At 38.1% G+C, this 27,903-nt stretch overlaps 1 protein-coding gene across 4 annotated transcripts; it reads right to left on the bottom strand.

Moving 5' to 3' along the window:
- Nucleotides 1-1,504: 1,504 nt before the first annotated feature.
- On the bottom strand, nt 1,505-27,903 carry postna (periostin, osteoblast specific factor a). 4 transcript variants are annotated; one of them, XM_056247714.1, is made up of 27 exons: nt 27,629-27,903; nt 26,645-26,743; nt 22,699-22,763; nt 22,034-22,191; nt 21,637-21,801; nt 20,412-20,558; nt 20,101-20,242; nt 17,874-18,086; nt 17,552-17,686; nt 17,035-17,183; nt 16,633-16,769; nt 16,403-16,533; nt 16,189-16,319; nt 15,036-15,138; nt 14,749-14,816; nt 14,571-14,616; nt 14,415-14,447; nt 9,329-9,361; nt 8,915-9,142; nt 7,893-7,958; nt 7,493-7,585; nt 6,356-6,415; nt 6,212-6,271; nt 6,066-6,125; nt 2,036-2,122; nt 1,905-1,946; nt 1,505-1,673 (listed from the first exon to the last, which is right to left on the bottom strand). In XM_056247714.1, the coding sequence occupies exons 1-27, from the start codon at nt 27,742-27,744 to the stop codon at nt 1,621-1,623; spliced, it is 2,820 nt and encodes a 939-aa protein (XP_056103689.1). In that variant the 5' UTR covers nt 27,745-27,903; the 3' UTR covers nt 1,505-1,620. The 4 variants fall into 4 exon arrangements, with proteins under 4 accessions (XP_056103689.1, XP_056103688.1, XP_056103686.1 ...); XM_056247713.1 differs by having other exon boundaries at nt 8,915-9,295; nt 27,629-27,902; XM_056247711.1 differs by having other exon boundaries at nt 8,915-9,361; nt 27,629-27,900.

The following is a 27,903-nucleotide window of genomic DNA, read 5'->3' as shown; positions in this document are numbered from 1 at the left end:
ATAGCAATCACTAGCAATGGCAAAAACTATGTATGTTACATATAAGGCAGATTTAAGTCAGATTGTCTTTGCAACTGCCTGAAAGGTTTTTATATTTTATTTTAATGAAAATGTTTCTTTATGGTTTTAATTTTAGTGGATAATTTGCATCAATAGGTGTGAATTTAGCAGCTTTCACTTTAGACCAGTGCAAACAATGGAGAGCTTTGAGTGTATATACATCTAAAACAACTTGCTACATTAAGTCACCCATATGTCATGTGTAAAGGCATATACATGCAGTTACATAAGCACTTATGTCAACATGTGCTTCTTTTACTCTGCAGTGTTAGTTTTTGCATTCACTTTGTGTCATTTTTGACATGCTATCTATCTATAAATGAGAACATAAAGGGATTAACGTGTTTAGCTCACAGTAAACTCAAGATGGATAGCAAATCATCATGACTTTTTCATCATAATGTGTGGAGACTAAGATTCAGTCATTTTCAAAAGTGACTTTGTACAAATGATTGGTGATGCCTATTATCATTAGACTCATCATTAACAGTCATTGTCAAAGCACAATGTCCCAGGACAGGTCACACTGCTGGTCAATATTTAATGATCTGAATTGAAAAACAATAGTATACATTTTTTTACAGACAGTTTTGGAGGTGAACAATAAAATCACAAGTAGAGTTGTCTTTTAAAATGAAATTGTTTTATTTATTTATTTTAGCTACATTATTTCAATGTGATGATTTTAATTTGTACAAATGAAAAGTCTTGTCTATTAAAAAAAAAAATTTAAGTGAATACATTCATAAAAATGAACTTCAGCTGAATAATGGACAGTTTAAAGCTGCATAATTTAAAGTAAACACAAAAGCCAAAGCTTTGCTGATCCTGATCAGATAAAAACGCATTCATGTGTCGGAATGCAAGCACCATAAGCTCAATGACAAGGCTCATACAGTATATATTCAAAGAAACAATATAAACAGCTGGAAAAAAGGAGCAAAGTCTCTTTGTAACCACCACCATTTCAAGTACCCCTTATCTGAGTTGAAGTGGGGTGTTTGCCACACAGATCCAAGATATTACTGCGCTGGTTTGTAATGTGTAAACATTCAATGCGGTTTGTAGCAAAAGTGTATTTTCAGGACAAACACACTGTTCTACAACACTGTCTTTCACTTAAAGGGATTGGTTCGGAGTAATTTCAACCTAGGGTCCTTTGCACCATGATCTCGAACCAAACTTTGATGCTTTTTTTCCCTTGGTCGAACATTATTAAAGTTAGAGCTTATTTAGAGATATCAGCCGAATGGGCTTAGTGCAGGCGCTAATGGATCCAAGGTTGAACCTATTTGTGCTACTGTACAAGTTTGGTACCATTCCGGGGATTATTAGTAGAGTAATTTAAGAGATACAACCTTGGATCCATTAGCGCCTGCACTAAGCCATTCGGCTGATATCTCTAAATAAGCTCTAACTTTAATAATGTTCGTCCAAGGGAAAAAAAGCTTCTGGGTGGGGTGTTTGGCTCGAGGTCATGGTGCAAAGGACCCTAGGTTGAAATTACTCCGAACCATCCCTTAAAGCTGGATCTCCAGGTACAGTGAGCGTCCATTCATCTCATTGTCTTGGTTTGGAGTGACGCCTGACCAGTCTCACTCTTCGTCTTGTTCCTGTGTTTTAGTCCACAAACAAACACACACACACACGCATATATATATAAAAAAGTTAATCTACACATCTATGGTTCATTTTCCTCTTTGTCTATGGATTATGACAAAGTTGGTTTTGAAAAAAAAAAGGTGCTAAAACTATTTTAAAGTATTTTAAATCTTAATAGGTATAAAAAGAGCAACACAATGACTTCAAGAACACATCAGATGTTAATAAACTGAAATGTATACCTTGTGGTTGTCTGATGGCGGCTCGTTTTTTAAAACGCCCCTCTGGAAAAAAAAGAAAAAAAAAAATCAATTAAACTTTCGCCATCAGATCCTTCTTCATATCATCCGCACCGAGCTATGAAGCCACTAACCCTTGATGATTCTGGTGATTCTCTCAGTTTCTGATTCAAAGAGATCTGGATTGTCCTTCAAAGATACAATCTTTGAGAAATCTGGAACTAAAAGAGGCATACAATTAAATTCAGTAAATATTCAAATATGTAATATTATTACACTCAATCATCATCTATTAAAGGGTTCTGTCAGGCACTTCATATATAGAACCTTCCCAATATGGGATCATTTTATAGATTTAGTTTTGGTTAATTTTTTTTATTTTAATAACATTTTATAAATTAAACAGCTCGTAAACATACTTTATCACTAGAATAATTTAAATAACCCATTAAATATGAAAGTATTATGCCTTTTTGGCATAAAGTGTTCTTTAAAATTGAGTGAAGAACTGTAAGGTTCTATATTAAATCTAATTGAACCTTTTTTTCTAATTGTATACAGTTATTGAAACTGATATTTAAATTCTGGCTGATTGTGATAAGACAATAATTAGCATGTTATAATAATCAAATTCTTTCACTTTAAACATCACAGCTGAATTTAGGCATCAAAACACTATAATGTAAAGCATAAAAAATGACATTTTGAGAGTTAATAAAGATGCCACAGCAGGGACGTGCACAGGAATTTTGTGGGGCAGTTGCTCTGACCTGAAAAAAGGGCACTACTCCCAAAACTCACGGGCTATATGAAGGAATATATTCAGTTGAATTTTGCCCATACAAATTGCCTTATCTGATCGTGTTTATGTCCAAACGCAATGCCTCATATTATGGTCTTATTATTATTTATAAAGATTGCAAACGTCAAAGATGACAGGTTTATGATATACAACTTTGTAAACAGTATACAAAATGTATTAACAATATGTTAAATGTCACCAAAATACACATGAGAAAAAGAGTTCCTCATATTATTGTTTATTGTTTTTTAATTATTATTATTTTATTTTTTAAATAAATAATCTGGATTGAATTGACAGATGGGGAAAAACTCGCTTCTAATAAAATAAAATAACGCTTAGATTTCGGAAAAAATACAATCCTTTTTTAACCTTTTGGCTTCCCGTACATTCAATTGTGCTTTTTGCTCATCTGGGCAACTACGCATGATTTGTAGTATGATTGCGTAAAGGGAACAGGAATTCCGGTAAGGAACAGAATCGACTGCTACACCCAGTGCCGATCCTGACCTCCCTGGGGCCCTAAGCAAAATTCTGCTAAAGGGCCCTCTACCTGACCTGTGACGCCATGATCGAGCTATGTAAACCATTTGCCATTGCCACAGTCACACCTGACACTTCAGCGCTCCCATACAATCCTCCCTCCTTTAAACAAAACAGTCAAAGAATAAGTACAACAATATAGAACAGAATGAGGTTCAATCACACAATATTTATTGAATAGAGTAGAATGTTAAGATAATAAGTGAATATTATTAAGTAAGTGAATATTAACGTAAACATAAATAAGAAGAAAATAATAAATAATAACCCTGAGCTTTGGCTTTTGGGATTAACTTTGGTTCTTTCTACAGCCTGGGCATTTTCGGCATCAGTAAGATTTTTTTAATTTTTTATTATGCATGTTGAAGCAATTCTTAATTTATGGTTATTATTTACTGAGGGATGTGCATCCATTTTGACCATTATGTCCAGCTAATCAACATTTTTAATTCAATATAGCCTATAAATCAATAGTCAATCAATGTCAAATTGTCAATACATTGCTTTCTATCTTGCATAATTAGTGCAGTTGTTTAGAGTTTTTAACTACACTGAGACTAGATAATCAGTGTCTTGTTTTAAAAGTATAATGTGTACTTTGATTGGGAGTGCCATCATTCACGTGCATGTATTACAGTATGTCTGGTCTCCACATATTCTGCTTGAAAAATGCGAGTTTCATTGCGTGCACGCGCATGAACGCACGATAACACACGCGACGTGGTTATGTTTTCCGAGCTGCAGTAAACAAACACCGTTGCACTTTGTCGTTTATCAAAATCAAACGTAATAAATAATTGTATTTTACTCTCACTTTTGTCAGCCACAAAGTGATGCAAGAGATGCACTGCCTGCCCAGCTAGGTTAGCAAGACCGAAAAACATCAAACTTTGCTGACATCAAACTTAGAGAGGAGAGAACACAAGTTCCTGATTGTTGTTCCCGCAATTCACTCTCATGTTTTTTTTCTTCTTCCTCTTTTCGTGACCAGAAGGATAGTTTCGCTTCATTTTGTCGTGGATGTTGTAGCTACACATTTGACGGCGCGCTATGACTATGACACGAGATGGAGGCGTGGCCTTAAGTAATTTGCTTGGCCCTACGCCAGTCGCGTGCAGCGTTTGCCCTTCATACTGACTTTCACTTTCGGTGCCCGAATGGAAGTGAATGAGGCTTTGCGATTTTTTTTTTAATCTAGGCCTACGTGAAATTCTGCATCCATTGCACGATTTAATTTTTTTCTCGGAAGGGCAACTTGAGTGAGAAGGGCATATGGGCAGTTGCCCGGGCCGACTGCTACACCCAGTGCCGATCCTGACCTCCCTGGGGCCCTAAGCAAAATTCTGCTAAAGGGCCCTCTACCTGACCTGTGACGCCATGATCGAGCTATGTAAACCATTTGCCATTGCCACAGTCACACCTGACACTTCAGCGCTCCCATACAATCCTCCCTCCTTTAAACAAAACAGTCAAAGAATAAGTACAACAATATAGAACAGAATGAGGTTCAATCACACAATATTTATTGAATAGAGTAGAATGTTAAGATAATAAGTGAATATTATTAAGTAAGTGAATATTAACGTAAACATAAATAAGAAGAAAATAATAAATAATAACCCTGAGCTTTGGCTTTTGGGATTAACTTTGGTTCTTTCTACAGCCTGGGCATTTTCGGCATCAGTAAGATTTTTTTAATTTTTTATTATGCATGTTGAAGCAATTCTTAATTTATGGTTATTATTTACTGAGGGATGTGCATCCATTTTGACCATTATGTCCAGCTAATCAACATTTTTAATTCAATATAGCCTATAAATCAATAGTCAATCAATGTCAAATTGTCAATACATTGCTTTCTATCTTGCATAATTAGTGCAGTTGTTTAGAGTTTTTAACTACACTGAGACTAGATAATCAGTGTCTTGTTTTAAAAGTATAATGTGTACTTTGATTGGGAGTGCCATCATTCACGTGCATGTATTACAGTATGTCTGGTCTCCACATATTCTGCTTGAAAAATGCGAGTTTCATTGCGTGCACGCGCATGAACGCACGATAACACACGCGACGTGGTTATGTTTTCCGAGCTGCAGTAAACAAACACCGTTGCACTTTGTCGTTTATCAAAATCAAACGTAATAAATAATTGTATTTTACTCTCACTTTTGTCAGCCACAAAGTGATGCAAGAGATGCACTGCCTGCCCAGCTAGGTTAGCAAGACCGAAAAACATCAAACTTTGCTGACATCAAACTTAGAGAGGAGAGAACACAAGTTCCTGATTGTTGTTCCCGCAATTCACTCTCATGTTTTTTTTCTTCTTCCTCTTTTCGTGACCAGAAGGATAGTTTCGCTTCATTTTGTCGTGGATGTTGTAGCTACACATTTGACGGCGCGCTATGACTATGACACGAGATGGAGGCGTGGCCTTAAGTAATTTGCTTGGCCCTACGCCAGTCGCGTGCAGCGTTTGCCCTTCATACTGACTTTCACTTTCGGTGCCCGAATGGAAGTGAATGAGGCTTTGCGATTTTTTTTTTAATCTAGGCCTACGTGAAATTCTGCATCCATTGCACGATTTAATTTTTTTCTCGGAAGGGCAACTTGAGTGAGAAGGGCATATGGGCAGTTGCCCGGGCAACCTGAGCAACCCCCCTGTGCACGTCCCTGTGCCACAGTGTTAATTAATTAGTGTTTTTAAAGATTGTAAAAGTAGGAGAAATTAGTATGCATATCGAATATCAACTGTCCATTTAGTTTAAAAAAACTACAGCAAAAAAATCTGTAATATCAGAAGTGTAAATATCATATCTTACCTTCAATGATCTGCGGTTCTGGTTTAATTACTCTGGTAATACTGGTGTCTCCTTGGGCACCTTTGAGCACAAAAAGATGAACATTTGATTTGGTTCAAATTTTAAAACCACATATTATGTCTATGTATTTATGTATTACGTCTCACCTTCAGTGATCTGAGACTCTTTTTTGATTACTCTGGTAAAGGTGGTGATCCCTGGTTCGCCTTCAAGCAAAAAGAGAAGTCTATGACACAAACATCTGGGCAAAACCTATATATCATATCATCATTTGCTTTATTAGGTCTTACTTTCAACAACCTGGGGCTCTGGTTTGATTACTCTAGTTATAGTGGTGATACCTGGTCCACCTTTGAGAACAAGGAGACATGAGAACAATGGATGAACAAACTTCAGGGCAAAAGTGAAACCCTGAGCCAAATCAGTGAGTAATAGTCAATAATGAAAGCCTTAATCTTACTTTAACTGTACTGCTTAAATATTCTGGAGTAAAACCATTCTTTCTTTTAGCTAATCATAAGTGTGATCTTGCCAAAAATGAATGAAAACCATAGAGTAGGAACTTAAATCTAAAGCATCATGAGTAGAGCCATGTGTGAGCCATGGGAAAACCAATGGGGCTTTATTCTATTACGTAACTAGGGATTGTAATCCATGGGCATAAAATTAGACGGACAAACAAACATTAAACATTACTAAACAAGAACGAATCACCAAGTTCACAGCTGCTCTCAATAAAAATGTCAAGCTCTTTAGGAAGCTACAAAAGAGTCTTACAGATCCCAAGCCTTTCAAAATCATAAATCAAATTAATGTTTGGATCAATGGCAAAAAAAAAAAATATGGGAAAGAACATGATCATTACATATGCCAAGGATTATGGGGAAAAGTGTTTGGCAGCAGAGAAAGATATCTGAAAAAAATTGTGATAAAGGGGGAGATTCAAGAACGGTCTCTTGGTTCAAGTGTAAATGGCTCACTGATTTAGGTTTGATTTGTTCAAAATACATTAACCTTTAAATACAAGTACCAAGGTCAGTGTTATTGTTGACTAAAATTAAAACTATTAAAAATAATTAGCATTAATTGATATAAAGATGAAATAAAATAAACTATTATTAATATTGGATAAAAAAAAATAAACAGACATTTTTTAAATGTTGACTTTGTAACTATGTAAAATAAAATACATTTCTAAAACTACAATTGAATTGAAAACTGAAAATATAAAAATAAAAGCTAATTAAAAATACTTTAATAGCACATAAATAATATTAATATAACACTATGATGATGTCATGTTTATGAAAAAGGAGTCTATAATGCAGTTCATATCAGATAACGGGTTGCTTTTACCATTCAGCAACATTGCGGCCTTTTTTTTGTTAATATAATCCATAACTCAATTAAAACTCTCTTAGACCAACCTCCCTGCGTGATTGCGTCAGTGATTTGTCTGATGTCTTCCTCCTGGAGCATGTGTACGTCACCACTCTGAAACGTCTGAAGCTTGGTTATATCTACAACATATAAAGTGATAATATTTAACATGGCTGTGCCACAAGAATCCTTTCAATGTTGTATCAGACAGAATAGGACAAAAAAAAAAATTGTTTACAGCCATTCTGAACCAAACTGAATTTTTAAAGTATGAGTAACTTGTTTTGAGAACAGACTTGAACATGCTGAATATCTCTTTCTAATCCAGTTCTTACTACAATAGAATCCTTTCTCAAATGTTTAATAAAACCAACTGGACAATTTAACTCTTAACAACTTGACCAAATAGGAATGTTGAACTACACAACCAAATAAAAAATGAATGACCTTCACCCATGATTCTCTTGATTTCTCCCTCAGCATCAATCCCACCATCAGATGAGGCACTGTGAGCTGAGCGAAAAGAATGAATGCAAAATCAATGTTGCAAGAAAAAATATTTTTTTTATAAAATTAACCTTGATACTTAAAGGATAATTCTGGTATTTAGCACTTTGAGTCTATTTTCTAGTTTGTTTTGGATGAACTAGAGTGGTGGACACAGAAATTTTGACGATGGGTCCTGTGTCGACTTTTTGACTCTTTAAAATCGCCTCTGACCGCTTCCGAGTGGCTGTCTATGGGCACGCACAAACATGTCCTTAAAACAACCCTTAACGTTCGTTTTCAAAACTGTGCAACTCACCGAGTGGTTAGTGGTGTTCGTTGATGATTAAAAACAAATATATCGGCGCAATGTATGATTTCATTCCGTGTTATTTGCTATAGTGGAACTATTTTTTCAGATACCTCACAACCGCGTATAAACTTATGCTCAATATTTGAGTCTGAAGCGTTAGCACATTCCCGACCACGTGATGGCGACAACCACTTTGCCGCAGTTGCTCAGCTCACGCTAGCCTTCTGAGAGACGGAGAACCGAGCGAAAAGACTACAACCAAATGTAAACAGACCCCTTTCCGTTTCCGGTAGCGCAGTAATATCAACGAGCACTGAGTCCTCCAACAGAAATCATGCGATTTTACAAAATGCCAAATAAAAACACGACAGAAACTGTATTTCACTACGCTACTTGTTTTGGAACATCAACTACAACACCACTAACCACTCGGTGAGTTGCACAGTTTTGAAAACGAATGTTAAGGGTTGTTTTAAGGACATGTTTGTGCATGCCCATGGACAGCCACTCTGAAGCGGTCAGAGGCGATTCTAAAATAGTCAAAAAGTCGAGACAGGACCCATCGTCAAAATTTCTGTGTACAACACTCTAGTTCATCCAAAACAAACTAGAAAATAGACTCAAAGTGCTAAATACCGGAATTATCCTTTAATTTGAAGTTTGGACATACTTTCAATGAGCCTTGTGACCTTTGAAACAGACGGCTTTCCTTCAACCACTCTTGTAACTTTGGTGATGCTTGGTTCTCCTTCAACCACTCTTGTAACTTTGGTGACTCTTGGCTCTCCAACCACTCTTGTAACTTTGGTGATGCTTGGTTCTCCTTCAACCACTCTTGTAACTTTGGTGATGCTTGGCTCTCCAACCACTCTTGTAACTTTGGTGATGCTTGGTTCTCCTTCAACCACTCTTGTAACTTTGGTGATGCTTGGCTCTCCAACCACTCTTGTAACTTTTGTGATGCTTGGTTCTCCTTCAACCACCCTTGTAACTTTTGTGATGCTTGGTTCTCCTTCAACCACTCTTGTAACTTTTGTGATGCTTGGTTCTCCTTCAACCACTCTTGTAACTTTGATGGGCTCACGCTCAATAACCCTGGTGACCTTGATCTCGGGACCTGTGGGAAAGGTACAGATCATGTCAGGTGTCATGTCAAATAATAGTGGTCATGATATTTGTAACAATGTTCTCAGTAGTTGTGAAAAAACAAATTATTCAGAGACATTTTCGTTTCTTGGAATAAAGTACGACTGTCTTTTTAGATACTTTTAAGTTAAAGTTAGTGTGGCAAGCAGGGAGGGCCCAAGAGTCGTGAGAACGGATCCTTGAGTGACTCACGGAGAAGCCCCGGATGCATAAAAGGAGAATTGACGACAGTGTAGGACGAGAGAGGACCAAGCCTGGACTTTAAGTTGTGGTTTATGTAGGTGCGGCAGTCGTTCTTGAGGGGCTGCCGCTTTAATTTCATTTTGTGTTTGTTTATTTTGATATTAAAGTATGTTGCTCGTTTGCCTGTTTCAACCTCCTTCTTCCCTGAATGTCGCAGTGTCTGGTTGTGTTTTCACTGGGTGTCCACTAGAGGTCCCTTCCTTCCTGTATCCATTCACTCTAGAACCACATTTCCCATAATCCTGGTTTGTTCCCATCACTTGTGATTGCACCCAGCTGTTCCCATTTATGTTGTTAGTGTCTGTGCATAAATACCCTGGTTTTGTTAGTTCATGTCACGGAGTCATTGTATTGTTTGTCACGCTGCAACTCTGAGGTTTGTTTCTTGTCTGTTCTCGCTTGTTTTGTAATATTATTATTCAGACTGATTAAAATGGATTTCGACACTGGCATGAATGACTACGATTCTGATTATCTGGATTATGACGCTTGCATGGATGATGATGATTTGGATTGCCCTGACTATACCATTGCTGCATTTGGATCCACCCAATTCTCCACTATCTGTCGTGACAGAATGACTCCGTCCTCAAACGGATCCAGCAGCATGAATATTTTTCAGGCTCTTGCTTCTATGGCTCGTATCAGGGAGGAGAATGCTGTGCTCCCGGTTAATTCCGGGGAGAGAACAGCACCCAGTTGCTCGCGGACAAAGAGGAGGAGGAAGACTTCCCGTCTCACTAATGTCCCAGTGGTCCCAGTTCCGGTGGTCCCTGTTCCGGTGGTCCCTGTTCCGGTGGTCCCTGTTCCGGTGGTCCCAGTTCCGGTGGTCCCGAGTAAGGTGGTCCCGAAACGGAGGAGAAGGAGACCTGTGTCTGCCCAGTCAGAGATTGTCCACGGCACGTCTGCCCAGTCAGAGACTGTTCACGTCCCGTCTGCCCAGTCAGAGACTGTTCACGTCCCGTCTACCCAGTCAGGGACTGTTCACGTCCCGTCTGCCCAGTCAGAGACTGTTCACGTCCCGTCTGCCCAGTCAGAGACTGTTCACGTCCCGTCTGCCCAGTCAGAGACTGTTCACGTTCCGTCTGCCCAGTCAGAGACTGTTCACGTTCCGTCTGCCCAGTCAGAGACTGTTCACGTTCCGTCTGCCTTCATGGACCTGGACTATCTGGTGCGTCTGGCTCGGATCCTGGACATGCCAGTGTCTTTTCCCAGGCCGGAGCCAGTGTCTGTTCCAGGGCCGGAGCCAGTGTCTGCTGTTCCAGAGCCGGAGCCAGTGTCTGCTGTTCCAGAGCCGGAGGCAGAGCCATGGCCTGTTCCAGAGCCGGAGGCAGAGCCATTGCCTGTTCCAGCAGCGCAGTCTCATCCCAAGACGTCATATAACTGACGTCTTGGGACGTCTTTTGACCATACGTCAATATCCGCCTTTTTAGGGTACCCTTAAACGTCGGCTAGATGACGTTATCGGATCCTAACTCTACCCCAGACCTAAACCTACCCCTAAACCTACCCCGTCACCTAACTGACGTTAAAGGTAAAGCGTCAGTTGTATGACGTCCCAGGATCGTCATAAACCGACGTTTAAGGGTACCCTAAAAAGGCGGATATTGACGTATGGTCAAAAGACGTCCCAAGACGTCAGTTATATGACTTCTTGGGATGAGACTGTGTCCAGAGCCGGAGGCAGAGCCAAGGCCTGTTCCAGAGCCGGAGGCAGAGCCAGTGCCTGTTCCAGAGCTGGAGCCAATGTCCGTTCCAGAGCCAGTGTTCGTTTCTGTGTTTGTGTCTGTTCTTGTGACTGTTACAGTTCTTGTGGCTGTTCCTGAGCCGGAGCCGGTGTCTGTTCCTGAGCCGGAGCCGGTGTCTGTTCCTGAGCCGGTGTCTGTTCCTGAGCCGGAGCCGCGTCTGTTCCGGAGCCGGAGCCGGTGTCTATTCCTGAGCCGGAGCCGGTGTCTGTTGCTGTTCCTGAGCCGGTGTCTGTTGCTGTTCCTGAGCCGGTGTCTGAGCCGGTGTCTGTTGCTGTTCCTGAGCCGGTGTCTGTTGCTGTGCCGTGGTTGCCCTGGTCGTCTCCGCCGTGGCCGCCTGAGGCGTCTTCACTGCCGTGGCCGCCCGAAGGACCTGCCCCGTTTCGGCCCCGTTTCGGCCCCGTTTCGGCCGCCTGCACAGTCGGATCCGCCCTGGCCACCCGATGGACTGTCTGCTCCGCCCTGGCCGCCCGAGGGGTTTTCACCGCCCTGGCCACCCGATGGACTGTCTGCTTTGCCTTTGCCGCCCGATGGACTGTCTGCTTTGCCTTGGCCGCCCGATGGACTGTCTGCTTTGCCTTGGCCGCCCGATGGACTGTCTGCTTCACCCTGGTCTGTCCCTCCCGTCCCGCCCTGGTCTGTCCCTCCCGTCCCGCCCTGGTCTGGCCCTCCCGTCCCACCCTGGTCTGGCCCTCCGTCCCTCCCCCTGAGTCCCCACAGCTCCACCTCCCTCCTGGACTTTTTTTTTTTTCGAGTATTTCTGTCGTGGAGCGTCTGGTAGCCGCTCCGTAGAGGGGGGGTTATGTCACAGTGTCTGGTTGTGTTTTCACTGGGTGTCCACTAGAGGTCCCTTCCTTCCTGTATCCATTCACTCTAGAACCACATTTCCCATAATCCTTGTTTGTTCCCATCACTTGTGATTGCACCCAGCTGTTCCCATTTATGTTGTTAGTGTCTGTGCATAAATACCCTGGTTTTGTTAGTTCCAACTGGCATGAATGACTACGATTCTGATTATCTGGATTATAACGCTTGCATGGATCACGATGATTTGGATTGCCCTGACTATACCATTGCTGCATTTGGATCCACCCAATTCTCCACTAGCTGTCGTGACACTGAATTACTAACCTTGCTACAGTCAGGTTTGCTTCCAATTGCAGCAAACTTGTTCTGAAATCCATTCGTACATTTTGCCAAAGTGAAATAAATCACAAGTAAATGAACAAAGATGAGAATGGGAGTCAAAGCCAGTCATTAAGAGTCAATGGAGCTTTCAGAGCTGTAATGAACACCAGGCCGGCCTTTCTCTCAAGACACTGTAACAGGGGTCACGTTTCGTGCTACTGCTGGATTCATTAAACAAAAATCAGGATATTCTGCCAAAGATGAGATAAGACATTGAGCACATGTGGCTGTGGATCAGGATCCTACATTTTTTTGATTGCAGGCTCAGCATAAATTACACTTTGTGATTAATGGTGGAACTCAAACTGACTGTAAATAAGAAACTGTAAAAAATGTAAATACTACATTACACACACACACACCCGTTTAGGATCGGTTTCATGTTTCAGTAATCAAGAAGTCTTGACTGGTGAGTAGTCAAGAAGTGTCTAAATGGATTTTCTTTTTTTTTTGTATATTTTGTTGTGAATTATTGTGTAGTGTATTTCTGTGATGCAAAGCTGAATTTTCAGCATAATTACAGTCTTCAGTGTCACATAATCCTTCAGAAATCATTCTGATATACTGATTTAGTGCTCAAGAAACATGTCTTATTATTGTAATCAATGTTAATATTTTTGTGGGGGAAAAATGATACACTTTAAATTGAAATCTTTTGTAACATTATTATTATAATTATCATGATCAATTCATTGTGCCCTTGCTTAATAAAATCTTACTGTACAGGTCACACTCAACATTTAATCAATTTAATCCATCGATTAAACCATTTACTTTGTCATTATAAAGGTTTCATTGTACTCTGTGGCGTTTTAAAGACTGATTGGAACCATGACAGATGCACAATTCGATAAATGAATGACACATGCGAATGTTTCACTGTTACATCGACTTATTAAATTAAGCCGTACAAAGACTCCAAATGACTTTACTTTCATCAGTCCCATCTGTATTTCATTTATAACTTACTTTGTCATTAAAAGATCTTTCATGGAAAAAGTTTGTCCATCATTTACTAATAAGTAAGAGTCCCGCTATGGGATTGGGTCTCTTACCGCGGTACCCTCGCAAAGGAGATTCTAGATCTGACCAGCCCTCAGAGGATTCATCAAGACTTGTGATTGTAAAGTAACATACATAAAAGGCTTTAGAATTTTAGATGCTCTTAGTGTGTATATATTGTTTAAGCCAATGTTGGGCTGTTTTGACACACATTAGCTTTACAAAATTGTGGGACTATTATTTGTTTTTTTTAAGAAGAAAGGTAGCTCTGCTAGGTCGTAACCCTCGCAACCACTGCCAGTACCTAAGCTTTAATACGTTTTTACCTTCACAAATACACATTTTAAGCCAAGTTTCCAATAGCTTCAATTCACATAAATTCCATTTAAAATGTTCTGAGCTTCGACATTCACTCCTACTCAACAGGTAGGTCTCCTGCCATGGTCTGAGGCGAAATACCCTCTCTCTCTGTCTCGAATGGCTCTTTATCTGCTGTATCTGTCCAGCGACTGCCAGAGGAGATGCCAGTGCTGGTTCAAGCCAACAAAACAACATGTGTTCACTCTCCTCTGGGGCTCTATGATCAATCGGTTTACTTGGAGTTGCAGTTGAGGCGAAGTTCAGGCTTGTTGTTGTATAGAATAATGATTGAGTATATACATAATTGTACAAATATCTAAAAGAGCTTCTGGGAATAATCGGCTGGCAGAGATGGGCTTGCCTGAGGAGCTCAGTATCACGTGTAAAATAAACGAATGCTTATGGATGTAGAAAGGGTGTGAGTGGATGGGAAAAAGAGTTGCCATTTAGTCAAATAAAATAAAACAAGATGAAATTATGTTTCACCTTTCTCAATGACATGTGTAGTTATAGTCCTCCCTGCAACGAGAAGCACAATATTCATTAATAAAAAGCATGTCAAAATAACCCATATGTCCTTGATGATGTTGTTATGTGGAATTTAAAGAGAAATTAAACTGAGAGGGATGAAACTGAACTTACTGATGAATGTAAGTGGAATCTCACGGTAGGTGAATCCAGATTCAAACTAAACACAAACCAAACCAAAAATAAATAAATAAAATAAAAGCAACAGATAAAACAGGATGTGTGATTGTACGGCTGTACAGGATCTGTGATTGTGAGTCAGTGTTCAGATATGATGTGTGTTCTGCTGTACCTTCAGCTGCATGTATTTGATGAGTCTCTTCAGCAGAATCAATATGTCTTCACTGCCAACTGGCAGATCTGTGAAATGCGGTAAAATCATTTATTAAGCTCTAGGGGCTGTGTCTTATGTTTCAGGAACTGTACAGTTATATAAGAGTTGAGAAAACAGGTTCATTGAAGATGTAGTCGATCTATGCAATTGATTTTGACTTAATGCATGTAAAAGTCCCACCAAAAAATATCACATCTTAAAGATATTTGCATATAAACGCACATTCATTGCTTTTAATACTTTACCTTGTGGATATAACATAGTCTTCACTACATGGACCACTCCATTGGATGCCATAAGATCAAAATCTGGAACCTCCACTGAATTTACATGGATGGAGTTGTTAACCTGAGTATAAGGTGGTGTTAATCATTAAATTACTTTTTTTAAATTAGCATTGATTAGACGAGAGGAAAAATATATATACAATTAATATTTCATAAAAATATTATATATACACACACACACACATACATATATATCATACATAAAATAATAATAATAATAATAATAATGTGAGCCTAAGTGGGATAATCTTACAAAACCCTTTGAAACACTTCAGTACATTTAGAAAAATACAACAGCTGGACATTATATTAAGAAGACACTTCCTAGCTTTTGCTCTTTTTGTGAGATATCTCTTGACTAAAGTAAATTTACATTTACAGTGCTGATATCTGTTTTCAGCAAAGGAAGTGTCTGGACATTAGGAGACCTATTGTTCCAGCTTTTAGAGGGAGTTACGATGGAGGCGTTGGAAGCTGAGATTTGAGCTATGTTGATTTTGATTGATGGCAACAAACCATGACCTTATGAAGTTATGACCTTATCACTTAGCAATGCTCTAAATTCACACACAAAAGGCCCAATGCCATAGACCCTCGGCTATACACAAACATACAAATAAAAAAGTTCATAGTCCTAATTAGGATGAGATGATGTATGTTTTTATTTTTATAATCAAGTCAGTTTTATACTCAATATTAACATGCTGGTATGGTTTCCTGTAAAGGATTTACGTGAATGTTCTGGATTTGGATCATGGAATTTCTGAGAACAGACACAGGAAATGTGTCCTGCGTCTAATTGCATTGTCTGACGATAATCGCATGTCAGGTCCTTCCTCTCTTGTGCTACAAAAACATTAGTATTGGCTCAAATTTAAAAGTCACTCTTTCCGAGTCTAACAGTTTTATTATTGGGTGTGCAAAGTTTAAACATTAATCATGTAACTGGGAAAGGTAATTATAGAATTTTTTTTCTCATGATTACTGTTGGGAAAAACCTTACATTTGAGGAAATCTCTGTGTTTTCACTGATTACGGTGTTTAATCAGATAGATTTGGCTTGTTAGTCGCTAAAAAACACGACTGATAGAGATCCTATCAATGTACTTACAGACTGCACTTGAAGGTTGTTGCCCTGTATGGTCTTGAGAAGATTAGTCACTCCACCCTCCAGTCCTCCATTAATAAAGACGCCATTGCTAAAATGGTAGAGCAGGATTGCCCTGAGCGCGTTCATGTCACCTGGATAAGAGAATAGTCACTGGTCACCTGTGAGGTAGCAGACCAAGCTGATGTTGGACATGTTAGAGGGAAAATTTTTTTACTTTTTAAAAGAGTGATGTCTTCCTCTGTCAGAGTGCCAAAGGAGGCATCGATAGGAGCAAAGAGTGTGTACGATCCCTCCTGCTTCAGCAGGTCTGTCAGTCCAGCACTCTCCATCAGAGACAGGAAGATTCTGGAACAGATCAGTATATAATAATATAATTCTGTACAATAAAAAATGTGTATAGATGAATAAAATAGTAATCATTTCACATCACGATGATAATCTCACTTGAATCGTCCATCGTTCAAAAGCAGCTCATAGATGGTCGCCTGGGGTGGCTGGATCAGGGACCTCATGAGATGAAGGACTCCATTACTGCCTTCTCTGCTGCCTCTGACCATACATGCATTCTCAATACACACAGCCTAAAAAACACACACGAGGAGGAGAATGAAATGATAGTTGGGCTTTGGACATTTTACAGAGCATTGAGAAACAATATAGTCAAACAAGGAGGAATTTCAGGTCTAAAAACTTACCTGAAGCAAATATACAAGTGTATAAAACTTAACTGCCAAAGACCAGAGCAATAAAGCAAATAAAAAGTGGTTGTTTACAAAGTGATTGTTTGCAGGTCCTCAATCTTTCACTTTCTCTTAGACAAAAACATTATGAGTCCTTGTCTCTCACCGTGCGATAAATAAAGACTCTGAGCCATTTTCCTCCAAGGGTCTCGAGCATCTGGCCGTTGTAGAGTTCATTCAGAGAGACCTTGAATCTCAGGATGTGGTTTTCCAGAATAATCTTCAGGAGACGCTGATCCATGGACATTACCTCATCTGCATGACAGTTGATGAGGAGACATTTGAAGTCATTTTGACATTTTAACCAGGACTGAGTGGAATTCAGAAGTGTAACTATATTAAACCCAAGATCATATATATAAAAAAATCATATAAAGGCTTATGTATATATATATAAATACATACACACACACACACACACACACACACACAGACATATATATATATATATATGTCTGTGTGTGTGTGTGTGCGTGCGTGCGTAGACCATAGACACATTCTACATATTTTACAATAATAAAGTTTATTCAGGTCTTTTCTTTAAGAAAAAGAAAGGAAAAACAGACTCCTATCTCTGCAGAAACATCCTTTATTTTGCTCATAGAGTCATGAGGCCAACTCACCGGAGAAGGCTCCATTCAGTGGGGCGAGAAGAGTATACTCAGTCTCAGGCTGTAAGGCTGCAGAGAGGCCGAGCTCGGACACCATGTCACCAAAGATGCTCTGAGATTTGCCCACAAGCTCCATCACCTGCTTGGCTGCGAGACATATAAAAGATACACACTAAACTTCAAATTGAGATTTCGATATTATATTAGCATCAATAAAGTTGTATATTTTAATATCTGTTAATGTATGACATGTGGGTGTGATTTTTTGGGAGAGTTAACCCTTTAAGTTCAAATAATGTCAGGTTGAACACAGTGGGCATGTACAGAGTCTCACCCGAATCAGGCATGAGCACCTGGTCGATCAAATGAATGACCCCATTGCTGGTGACAATGTCCTTCTTCAGCACCATCTTGATACCATTGACCGTAAGGCTCTCACCATCACATCCGATCTCAATATTACTGCCCTCAAGAGTCCCGTAGATGGAGCCTGCCATAATGGCCTCAGAGCACTGCGCTGAGTTCAGGAGGTGGTACTGCAAAAGGGCTTGAAAAAATAACCAGAAAGAGAGAGAAAAAGAAAGGATTGAAAGATAAACAGTGTGGTGACCTAAACTGTTGAAATGTCTTCATCTTCATAGTCCAGAAAGCTTTGGTCTATAGACCTCCAAAGGTCAAAGACAATTAAAAACACAGAAGCTCATGTTGACCACTGGGACATCCGCCCAGTTCTTCCTTTGCGGGGGCAATCTGGTGGAGAGTTGAGACTCTTACTTCACTCCACTTTCCCAGCAGCTGAGCTTATTTCCTGCATCTGTTTAAGCACTACATGCATGTGCATTTTGACAAGTTTAAGTGCTCTGCCAAACCAAAATCCAAATCAAAACCGCCTTCACAAGACACTTAGGCCCTATTCAAAATAGCCTTCTCTGAATCTACACATTGTTACATGGGCTACTGGATAACAATCTGCTGTTGTGTCAACATCAATACTCAAGGGTGGCCACAAAGAGAAAAACGGGTAATTAGGAAGTATAAGGAATAAGGAAATTAATAAAATCTTAAAAAGCTATCGGGATTTCTTTAATAAATATTTATTTTCTAGTTATTTCAAGCTCTAAAATGTTTATTGCATATAAATTGCTATTTGTAAGTAAATAATAATAATAATAATAAATCCCATAATCATGAACAACTGGAAAAATCATGTAAATTTACTGGTCATTAAATGTGTTAACCCTGAAATATGCTCAGTACTTGAAACTGCAGGTAGTTTGAGAACCAGTGCTTTAGGATTTTTTCCTATATGCTACTGGCCAGAACCCTGATGTCTGATCTGCTTTAATAATTTGTGTTTTTGCATCAGTAATTCATCAGTAAATCAGTAAAAAGATCAGGTTCTTGAGAAAACTAGCCTCAGAAGAAATTCATGTTAACATCAAAGCTAGACTTTGCTTTGAATAAAGCTCTCTATGTTATTTTCTTTTAACACTTTTCCTATAATGATAATCTAATCTAAAAGGTCACACAGATTAGATTAGCTGTAAATAGACCCTTTTCATAACCAATATTTGTGGCCTTTTCTTTGTGAAACTGTGTCATGGGGAAAACAGATATACTTTTGTCTGTTACAACACGTATAATGGTCAGACCACAAAATTCCTAATCTTTTTCACCAAAATCATTTCCCATCCTTTAGACGTCTTGACCAAACTTGATTTTGGATCCCTGCGGTCAGATCTGCTGTTTGCCCGCCGTCTGAGAATGTGGCACTGCTTGAATTGGACTGCATTTGTGAAGTTTACTTAAAACATGAGGCTGCTAGTCTTTCAAATCTTTGAGGGTGATTATTTCATCCTGTGCATGTTTTGTGTGTTTTTTAACTTTTTAATTTTTTGAACATTTTTAAATGTTTTTGAAAGTCTTTTGTGCTCACCAAGGCTGCATTTATTTGATCAAATACAAATATACATATTGTAAAAATGCTTTAAAATGCTATTTATTCCTGTGTCACAAAATACAGTTAAAACACTAAAACTGTGGAAAAATTATTACAATTTAAAATAAGTGTTTTCTATTTTAATGTATTTTAAAATGTAATTGTTTCTTGTGATGGCAAAGTTGAATTTCCAGCATCATTACTCCAGTCAGAAATCATTCAAATATGCTGATTTGGTGCTCAAGAATAATTTCTTATTATTATCAAAACAGTTAAAAAATATAACAGATAAAAAATATTAGGATTCTTTGGTGAATAGAAAGTTAGAAAACAGCATTTATTATTTGTAAATGTGTTTACTGTGACTTTTGATCAATTTAATGGATCCTTGCTGAATAAAATAATGAAATGCTTTCAAAAAGAAAATCTTACTGACCACAAACTTTTAAAAGGAAGTGCACTATGTGATAAAGACTTTAACATGGGCTACTGCACAGTAGCAGTATTACCTCTAGCTTTGTAGTGCATCAAGACTGCAACCCCCTGAAAACACTTGAAAACATAAATAAATAATGTTCTGTGGTTCTGGTCTACTACAATATACAGTAAGTGATATGTTTACCTTGAAGTACAGTTGTGTCACTCATAAGTCTCTCCAGGACGTCGCGGTCTAGTTTATCAAAGGCCTCGTTGGTTGGAGCAAAAAGTGTGTAGTGTCCGGGCTCTCCCAGTTGGTTCTGGAGACCCGAATTCACAGCAACTGTCTATAAAAGAAGTCAGACAAGATGTTTGTATAAACTTGACTCTCAGAAATCATATGCCCCTGCTGAAGAATAATTTTTAATCTGTAATGGCTCCTATCAAAGGTTCAGAAAGCTTCCAAGAATTTTTTGTCAAATTAATTTACAATAGCACAGTCATAATAACACATACCTTCAGTGTAGTCAGCTCATCATTGGTTTCGATCACATCCTTTATCGTTTGGCTTATGGCGCTGATGACCCGATCAATGACATGCACAACTCCATTAGTGGCCACCTGGTTGCCGTGAATAATCCGGGCACAGTTCACAGTGACAACCTGTAAACCATTGAAACAGATCAGTTTTGTGACTTTACACTGAACTGAAAGGGATAGTTCAACAAAAAATGAAAATTTTGTCATAATTTACTTTTCCTCATGTCATTCCAAACCTGTACAACTTTATTTCTTCTTTGGAACACAAAAAAAAGATAATCTTTTTTTTTTTTTTTTTTTTTTTACTTAGTGAAAGTCAGTGGGGTCCAATCAATGTTGTTTTGGACCCCATAAACTTGCATTGTATGCACACAAATTGTTGAAGCCTTCTTTAAAATATCTTCTTTTGTTTCACAGAAGAAAGAACGTAATACAGGTTTGAAATGACATAAGGATGACTATATGATGGCAGGATCTTCGAAGAGCATTTCATTACAGTTTGGCAATTGTTAAAGTGAAAATTCACCCAAAAATGAAAAGATTGTCATTACTTACTCACCCTCAAGTTGTTCCAAAACCCGTAATAGTTTCTTTCTTTTGTTGAACACAAAAGAAGATATTTGAAAGAATGTTGGTAACCAAACAGTTGACGGTAGCCATGACTTCCATAGTAGGAAACAAATACTATGGAAGTCAATGGCTACCATCAACTGATTGGTTACCGACATTCTTCAAAATATCTTGTGTTCAACAGAAGAAAGAAATTCATACAGGTTTGGAACAACTTGAGGGTGAGTAAGTGATGACAGAATTTAATTTTTTGGGTGAACTATCCCTTTAACAAAAACCAAAAACAATTGAAAAATATTTTTTGTTAACTGAAATAAGCGGAAATAAAATATTACAAGAAAAAATAAAAAAACAAAACTACATAAAACCTAAACCAGAAATAAATTAGCTAAGCTAAATAGAAATAAAAAAAACGTATAATACTGACAAAAGCACAAAACAAAGTTACTAAAAGTTATACTAAAATTAAAATTAAAACTAAAACTAAATGATCTAAATGATCAAATGACTAAAAATATCAAAATGAAAAATAATTAAAAATATTAATAATAATAGTATATAAATAATACTAAAAAAGCATACTGTACACAGTTCCACACACACAGTAAATTTGAAGAAAAGAGAAACTTACTCCATTCGAGTAGTGATTGATATAGAGGCCTTGTTTGTTATACATGGACTTCAGGGTCATATCATTCTTCAGGTCCTTAGTGAGAAGCCGTTTGTTGACCATGTGATAGTGGAGTGCATTGTAAAGCTCAGGGTTTCCACTGCTGACCATGGCAGCTTTCAATGCCTGCAAATATACAGAAATTACGTTAAAATGTAATAACTTTGCTCTGGGAATAAAAAGTTAGAAGAAAACGACAGCATGATGACCTATTCCTCAATTTATTTATTTTTAATAAGTTCCATTCAGTGCTCCAAGTGTGCTTATTAATAACGCATACATTTGAAAACTGATTTAAACATAGCATGCAAATACTGCGGCTTGAATGAAGCAGAACATGGCCTGGATTGCGACTCACAGGGTCTAACTCTTTCCAGGCATCGTCACTCGGCGCAAACATTGTGTAAGATCCTGCTCCCTCGATTTCTTCCCTCAGTTTGGATTGGTCAGCGTATCGCTGGGTGATCTTGGCTGTCACCAGATCCAGGGTGCCATAAACACTGTCGATAGGGGCCACTGGGTGTGGAGTGAAATTTACAGGAAACAAGCACAAAGAGTTGCATGCACAGTTTCTATCAAATAAATAGATTCAGTATAGAGACACAATACAGCATATAATCCAAAGTCAGATGATGTGAACCTCGAGTCCACGTTCAAGACAAGCTGTGGCTCATTAACCTCATGTATAAGTACAGCCAGCTGGGTATGGGGTTTGTTTAGAGAACAAAAACTAATGTTCTCCTCCACTGAACCCATATCCAATGAATAACCTGCATTTAATCTAAGCATGACCTTAAACTGAAGTTAAATGTATTATAATTGTTGCCGCAATCCAAAATAACCATATTTATTAACTTTTGACATGTGAATGTTAAGCGCTACAGACATGATCGACACCTCAAATCATGCCTCTTGGGCTTAACAATCATAGCAACTTGCTAACAACCACTCAGACCAGCAAACTCATAATAAAAAATTAAACACTATATAATATTTCTATTGATGGAATAAATGAATACAGACCTGCAGGGCAACCACGCTTCCCGTCTAACTTCATATAACCTGGGCAGCACTCATATAATATCATCCTGCATGTAATAAAGAGGAAAAAAAATTGATGGAACATATGATATGTTTTTGGTATAGCATATATAATATTTTTTTATTCTCTACCCAATTTGTTCCTTTGTTATAAAATGGAAGAATTCACTTTTTTTTCGTATTCTGTCCAGAAAACTCACATGATAAATTATTTTAGCATGTCCACACAGATGTGTCTTTTTCATATAAAACATGTTTGTTCAACCATCTGGAGTTTTATCTGGATTTGTTTTGAATTTAGCATGGACTTTTTCTCTACATTTTTGCAGTTTTTATAAATCAAAATGTGTCTCAAACCGCTGGACTTAAAGGTGTCATGAACTGGCTTTTTAAATTGTGTTATATTGTTGTCTGAGGTCAACTTATGACGTCCGCTTGGTTTTTACATTCAAAAACATCAAACTGAATAAGTAATAGGCTATTTTCTACCCTAGTTTTGAGTCTAGCTCAAAAACGCTCGGTTTTTATGGGCGTCTCGCATTGAAGACTTGGAAGTAAACACCCACTGCTGTGAGTGGATAACAGTTTTGCATATTATAATGAGTTTCGTGTAATGCGCGAATCGGTGGGCGGGGCTAAACCGTCCGTGTTGAAGTAGGCGTTGATCTTCTTCTGCGGGGTTGGTGTTTTATCCTCTTTGTCGTCATAGTTCCCCACTTTGAAAAACGAGTCGTTTGCTGAGCCTGGTGTCAATAAAAGCTTTTATTGGACTAACAAGGATGTTTTCAGTTCTGAAACTTACAGGATATTCTTATAATATGATGACCTCTTAGATGTTGAAAGCTCAAGGAAAATTTGATTTCTCAGTTCATCACCCCTTTAATATTCATGGTTACAAATAAGATGAACATTTACATCATCCACTATAATTACATCAAGACTTAGAAAAAAACAATGAAAAGACACTAAAATACCCTTTCTATTCTAAGACAAAAACCTTCTCCTCAGAATATATGTTCTATGACAGTAGGTTCCACAGTATTACCTCATCTGCAAATCCTCAAATATTTGACAACATAAGAGGGCAACGACCCAAATCTGAGCCAGTCCTGACAGAGAAACTATATTGTCTGAAACGTGTGAGGTCACTTGCCTCTGGGCTGTTTTGACAGAATAATGATTTATGTTTATTTTTAACAAGTAACTTCAACTGGTATCTCTATAGTATATCTGGCATGCAGTGGGGAAAAATGTGAAGTCTTCCAGTGGTTTCTTGAAAGGGGATTTCTCAGGAGAAATTTTATCTCTATGGGGGGGCTCAGGTGTCAGTTAACTTTTAGATACTTTTCATTAAATTCCTAAGGGAATTTAAAACTTGATGCAAATTTAGACAGTAGCAGACATATAAAAGTATGTGATGTTTTGCTAATGTTCCCATTAAGTTATAAAAACATTATTTGTGAACGTTAAAAACATCCTTTTTTGGGGGGGGGGGGGGGGGTTATGCAAACTTTAAGGGAACATTCAATTGTATCATTTTTCAAACATTACTTTTGAAAGTTCTCTGAATGTTCTGAAACAAGTAGTAACATTTAAAAATATTCTGAGAACGTTCCCTGTTAGCGGGGATGTATGTGATAGACCAGATAATGAAAACTCTTTTACAAATTCCTGATTTCAAATTTAAATCTTTTAATACAAAACTTTTTATTTCGGCAATTCTGAGCACGAGATCTCTTCTGAAACTCAAGAGGAGAGACATTTGGTACATTTAAAGCCTTTTCCTCATGGAAAAATAAATAAAATATATATACTGTATATATTTTTTCATACAGTGGAAGTCAATGGGGTCCATCAACTGTTTGGTTACCCATATCTTCAAAATATCTTCTTTTGTGTTCAGCAGAAGAAAGAAATTTATACATGTTTGAAACAACTTGAGGGTGAGTAAATGATGACCGAATTATCATTTTGGGGTAAACTATCCCTTTAAGAGTAAACAATAATTTGAATCTTGGCCACTTGCCTAAAAGCTAAAAGTTCTAACCTTGTATTCAAAAAAAGAGGCAAAGAGGCTTTCCAACAGCTGTCTGCAGATGGCGTGCATATAATTCTCCCATGACTAATGACATTACTCGCAGTTCTTAGCGAGAGATATGTTTTTGAGAATTATCGTGCCATGCAGCCCTGCTGTTTGTCAGATATGGTGGTAAACACACACCTGACACTGCACAGATTAAATAGCTTTTTTTTCTTTTGTTATCATCATGATAGTGTCCAGAGGCGCAGAGGTTGCAGCTGTGGTGGAGTTCATCCACTGACACTGAACAATGTTCCCAGTGTCGATAAAGGAAGGAAAAAGGAAGCCATCGTTACCCCTGAGAGAGGCCTGACTCAAACTTTCCCCTAGGCGCCCAGAGGAGAGACAGCAGGCTGGGCAGCTTCGGACCTACTGCTGCCCAGATTTAGTCAGGGGGAACTGGGGGGAGACGCCAACCAGGGGTGATTATTTTGTGCTTTTATTATTTACCTCCCAGTAGACACATTTAAAATTGCTTTCATATGTTTTCTACTGTGACCAGAGAGGCTGCAGCCATACTGTAAATCCAAGAGTAAAACAACACTGCAGGTGAGAAAAAGGATGACAATTGAGCTGTTTCATGAATCTCACAGGACATTAATTAACGTACGTAGGAGACTCTTTCTTTATAATTCTCTGTGAGAAGGTTGAACTGGGGGCAACGGTTATTTAATTCAAAGCATAAAAATAAAGCTGAGAACATTGTATTTGCTTTCTCTGTACCAAAATCAATGTATGTCTGATGACTACAGGCATGAAGAAGAATTCGTCATTTAGGTTCCTGGACATGCTGCTGCATGATTGAACACACACACACACACGCACACACGCACACACACATATTTGATTAAAAAGATACAATTTATGATTGTATATACATACTATCTATCTATCTATCTATCTATCTATCTATCTATCTATCTATCTATCTATCTATCTATCTATCTATCTATCTATCTATCTATCTATCTATCTATCTCTCTCTCTCTCTCTATATATATATAATCAAACATGAACAATGAACACAAATGACCGTCAACAATGATATATGCAGACACATAAGAAAAAACAACACATAAAAAAAAAACAGAAATGACAGAGAGAAAAAAAAAGTACAATCAAACAAAGACATTTCCTGAGGCCAAATGTTTTTCTCAGTTCTTTTACATATTGCAGATCTCTGCCAGTGGAAAGGCTGAGTTGAGCCTGAAAAGTTTAGCCAATTACTCGTCACCAGTCCCTAAGGCTTCCATCGCAGTCTCACAGAGCCCAGAAACATGCTTACCTCATCCTCTCAGTGAAGATGCAGTAAATTAGTTTGGCATTTGAGGAGAAAACGGAGAGAGAAACCACTGGAGCAACAATAAATATGTCAAGTCAGAGTCAGCGCACATGAGCTGCGGTTTATCTGCCATAAACAAGTACAGTTAGATGCACTCGGCTGACACAACTGTTCTATCATCCTGGTGAGAGCTGAGGTAAAGGCTCCAGAGTGTAATATGTTTTTGAATAATAAATCATCTCACTCCTAGGAAGTATTTGGACCAGCTTGTCTTGGCAAAAATCCAACTGTCTTGAATCCTTACTAATTCAAAACAAACAAACAACAAAACTGATCTGTATGAACTGTACAAAATAGTTTTAAATGCTTCTGTTTCATTCACTATCCTTGAACACACCCTACAGCACAGAACAAGCCTAATCAATGTACCGGTAATCCATCACCTTTGTGACCCACCTTTACCCTGAGAACCACAGGCACTGTTTCACAGCGACCTCTGACGAGATCACGGGCAGAAACCTGGCTAAAGCAGAGTGTGTCAGAGTGAAAAGCGATGGATGACTTACGCCTTCTTGCCACAGATGGATTTCTTGTACCAGTTCCTGCAGGTGCTGAAGTACTTTTTCTTCGTCCCCATGACCTGCTGTAAAGCGCACACATTGGGCCTGGAAAGAAAAAAAGAGCAGAGGGAGCATGTGTGTTAAAAAAAACCCCTCTTGGAATGGTTGATAACTGCAGACATGACAGGCTTACATGCCACAGGGGTGTTCAATTAGGCAGGTGATTATATAGAAGTCCTGACAAATTGCTTTAAAGAGCTGACTGAACAATTCAAAAATTGCTTTTTTAGTCTATTTATGTTTTAGAAATACATTTATGGTTAATGAATGATAATAGATTAAAATATTCCCAATTTTTAAATGACATGTTGATGATACACAGATTTCTGTAATTGCAAAGTGAATAAGTTTAGCAAAAATAAAGTTTTGACAGAAATATTATATCATAAAAATATTTACATTTATAAAAATATATCAACGTAAAAAGTAATCTTTCAGATCTCACAATATTTGTTTTAATTACATATACATAAGATATTATTTAAATGATTTTAGGTTCATACTGTATAACAAAAAATAACAATAAAAAAATACAGTGGGGGTCCGAGACTCCTAGATAAAATGCTTATTTTGTGTTTCCTTATAATTCAATAAATTTTTGTCCCATTACAAATATTTTGTCAGCATAATTTGAGAGAAAAGCTAACAAAAAAAGATTGGTTTTTGGTAGGAATATAATGTGGCACAATTAAAAAATTATGATATTTAATTAGTAATAAGAAACAGTACAGAATAATTTTACGTATATGTATCAGACATCATTGGTTGTTATAGTTTTAGTTTTTTAAAGGTTTAAATAGAATTTTTTGAGTACCAGCATTTTTAAAGTGGACTTATATGTCATTTCTATGTTTGAAGAAATGAACAACATTAACAAAATTAAACACCTCTTTCCCAGTCAGCAAAGGTGAACTTTTAAAACAATCTTACCCTTCCTTCTTAGCCCTGATGCGACTGTGTGTGACTATCTTGTCATAGGCTGAAGAATCCACTTGGTCCAGGGAACTGAGTGCCAGGATGGTCAAGGTGGCCGTAAACAAGAACATTATTCTGGAGAATCACTTGCAGAGCAAACCCACTAAAAAAAAAACAGAAGGAATGGGAGCGAGCAACAGGGAACCAGCCTTTATATCACCCCTCCCCTTCTCTTTCTGTCTCAAACACACACAATGACAGAGATTAATACGGAGAGAATCAACCTGCTT

This window comes from Rhinichthys klamathensis, unplaced genomic scaffold (assembly GCF_029890125.1).
Source record: "Rhinichthys klamathensis goyatoka isolate OS25496 unplaced genomic scaffold, OSU_Roscu_1.1 h1tg000050l_1, whole genome shotgun sequence".
In the NCBI taxonomy this organism is placed as follows: domain Eukaryota; kingdom Metazoa; phylum Chordata; class Actinopteri; order Cypriniformes; family Leuciscidae; genus Rhinichthys; species Rhinichthys klamathensis.
Note: the sequence above shows the minus strand (reverse complement) of the source record. Positions and strands in the feature narration are given on the sequence as shown.

Excerpts from the sequence above, each read along its gene's own strand:
- postna (XM_056247711.1), bottom strand. The coding sequence starts at position 27,744 with ATGTTCTTGTTTACGGCCACCTTGACCATCCTGGCACTCAGTTCCCTG. Across the intron at positions 21,802-22,033 it reads CCTGGAAAGAGTTAGACCCT|GCATTGAAAGCTGCCATGGT; the intron begins GTGAGTCGCAAT and ends GTATATTTGCAG. Across the intron at positions 2,123-6,065 it reads AGAACCGCAGATCATTGAAG|TTCCAGATTTCTCAAAGATT; the intron begins GTAAGATATGAT and ends TGCCTCTTTTAG.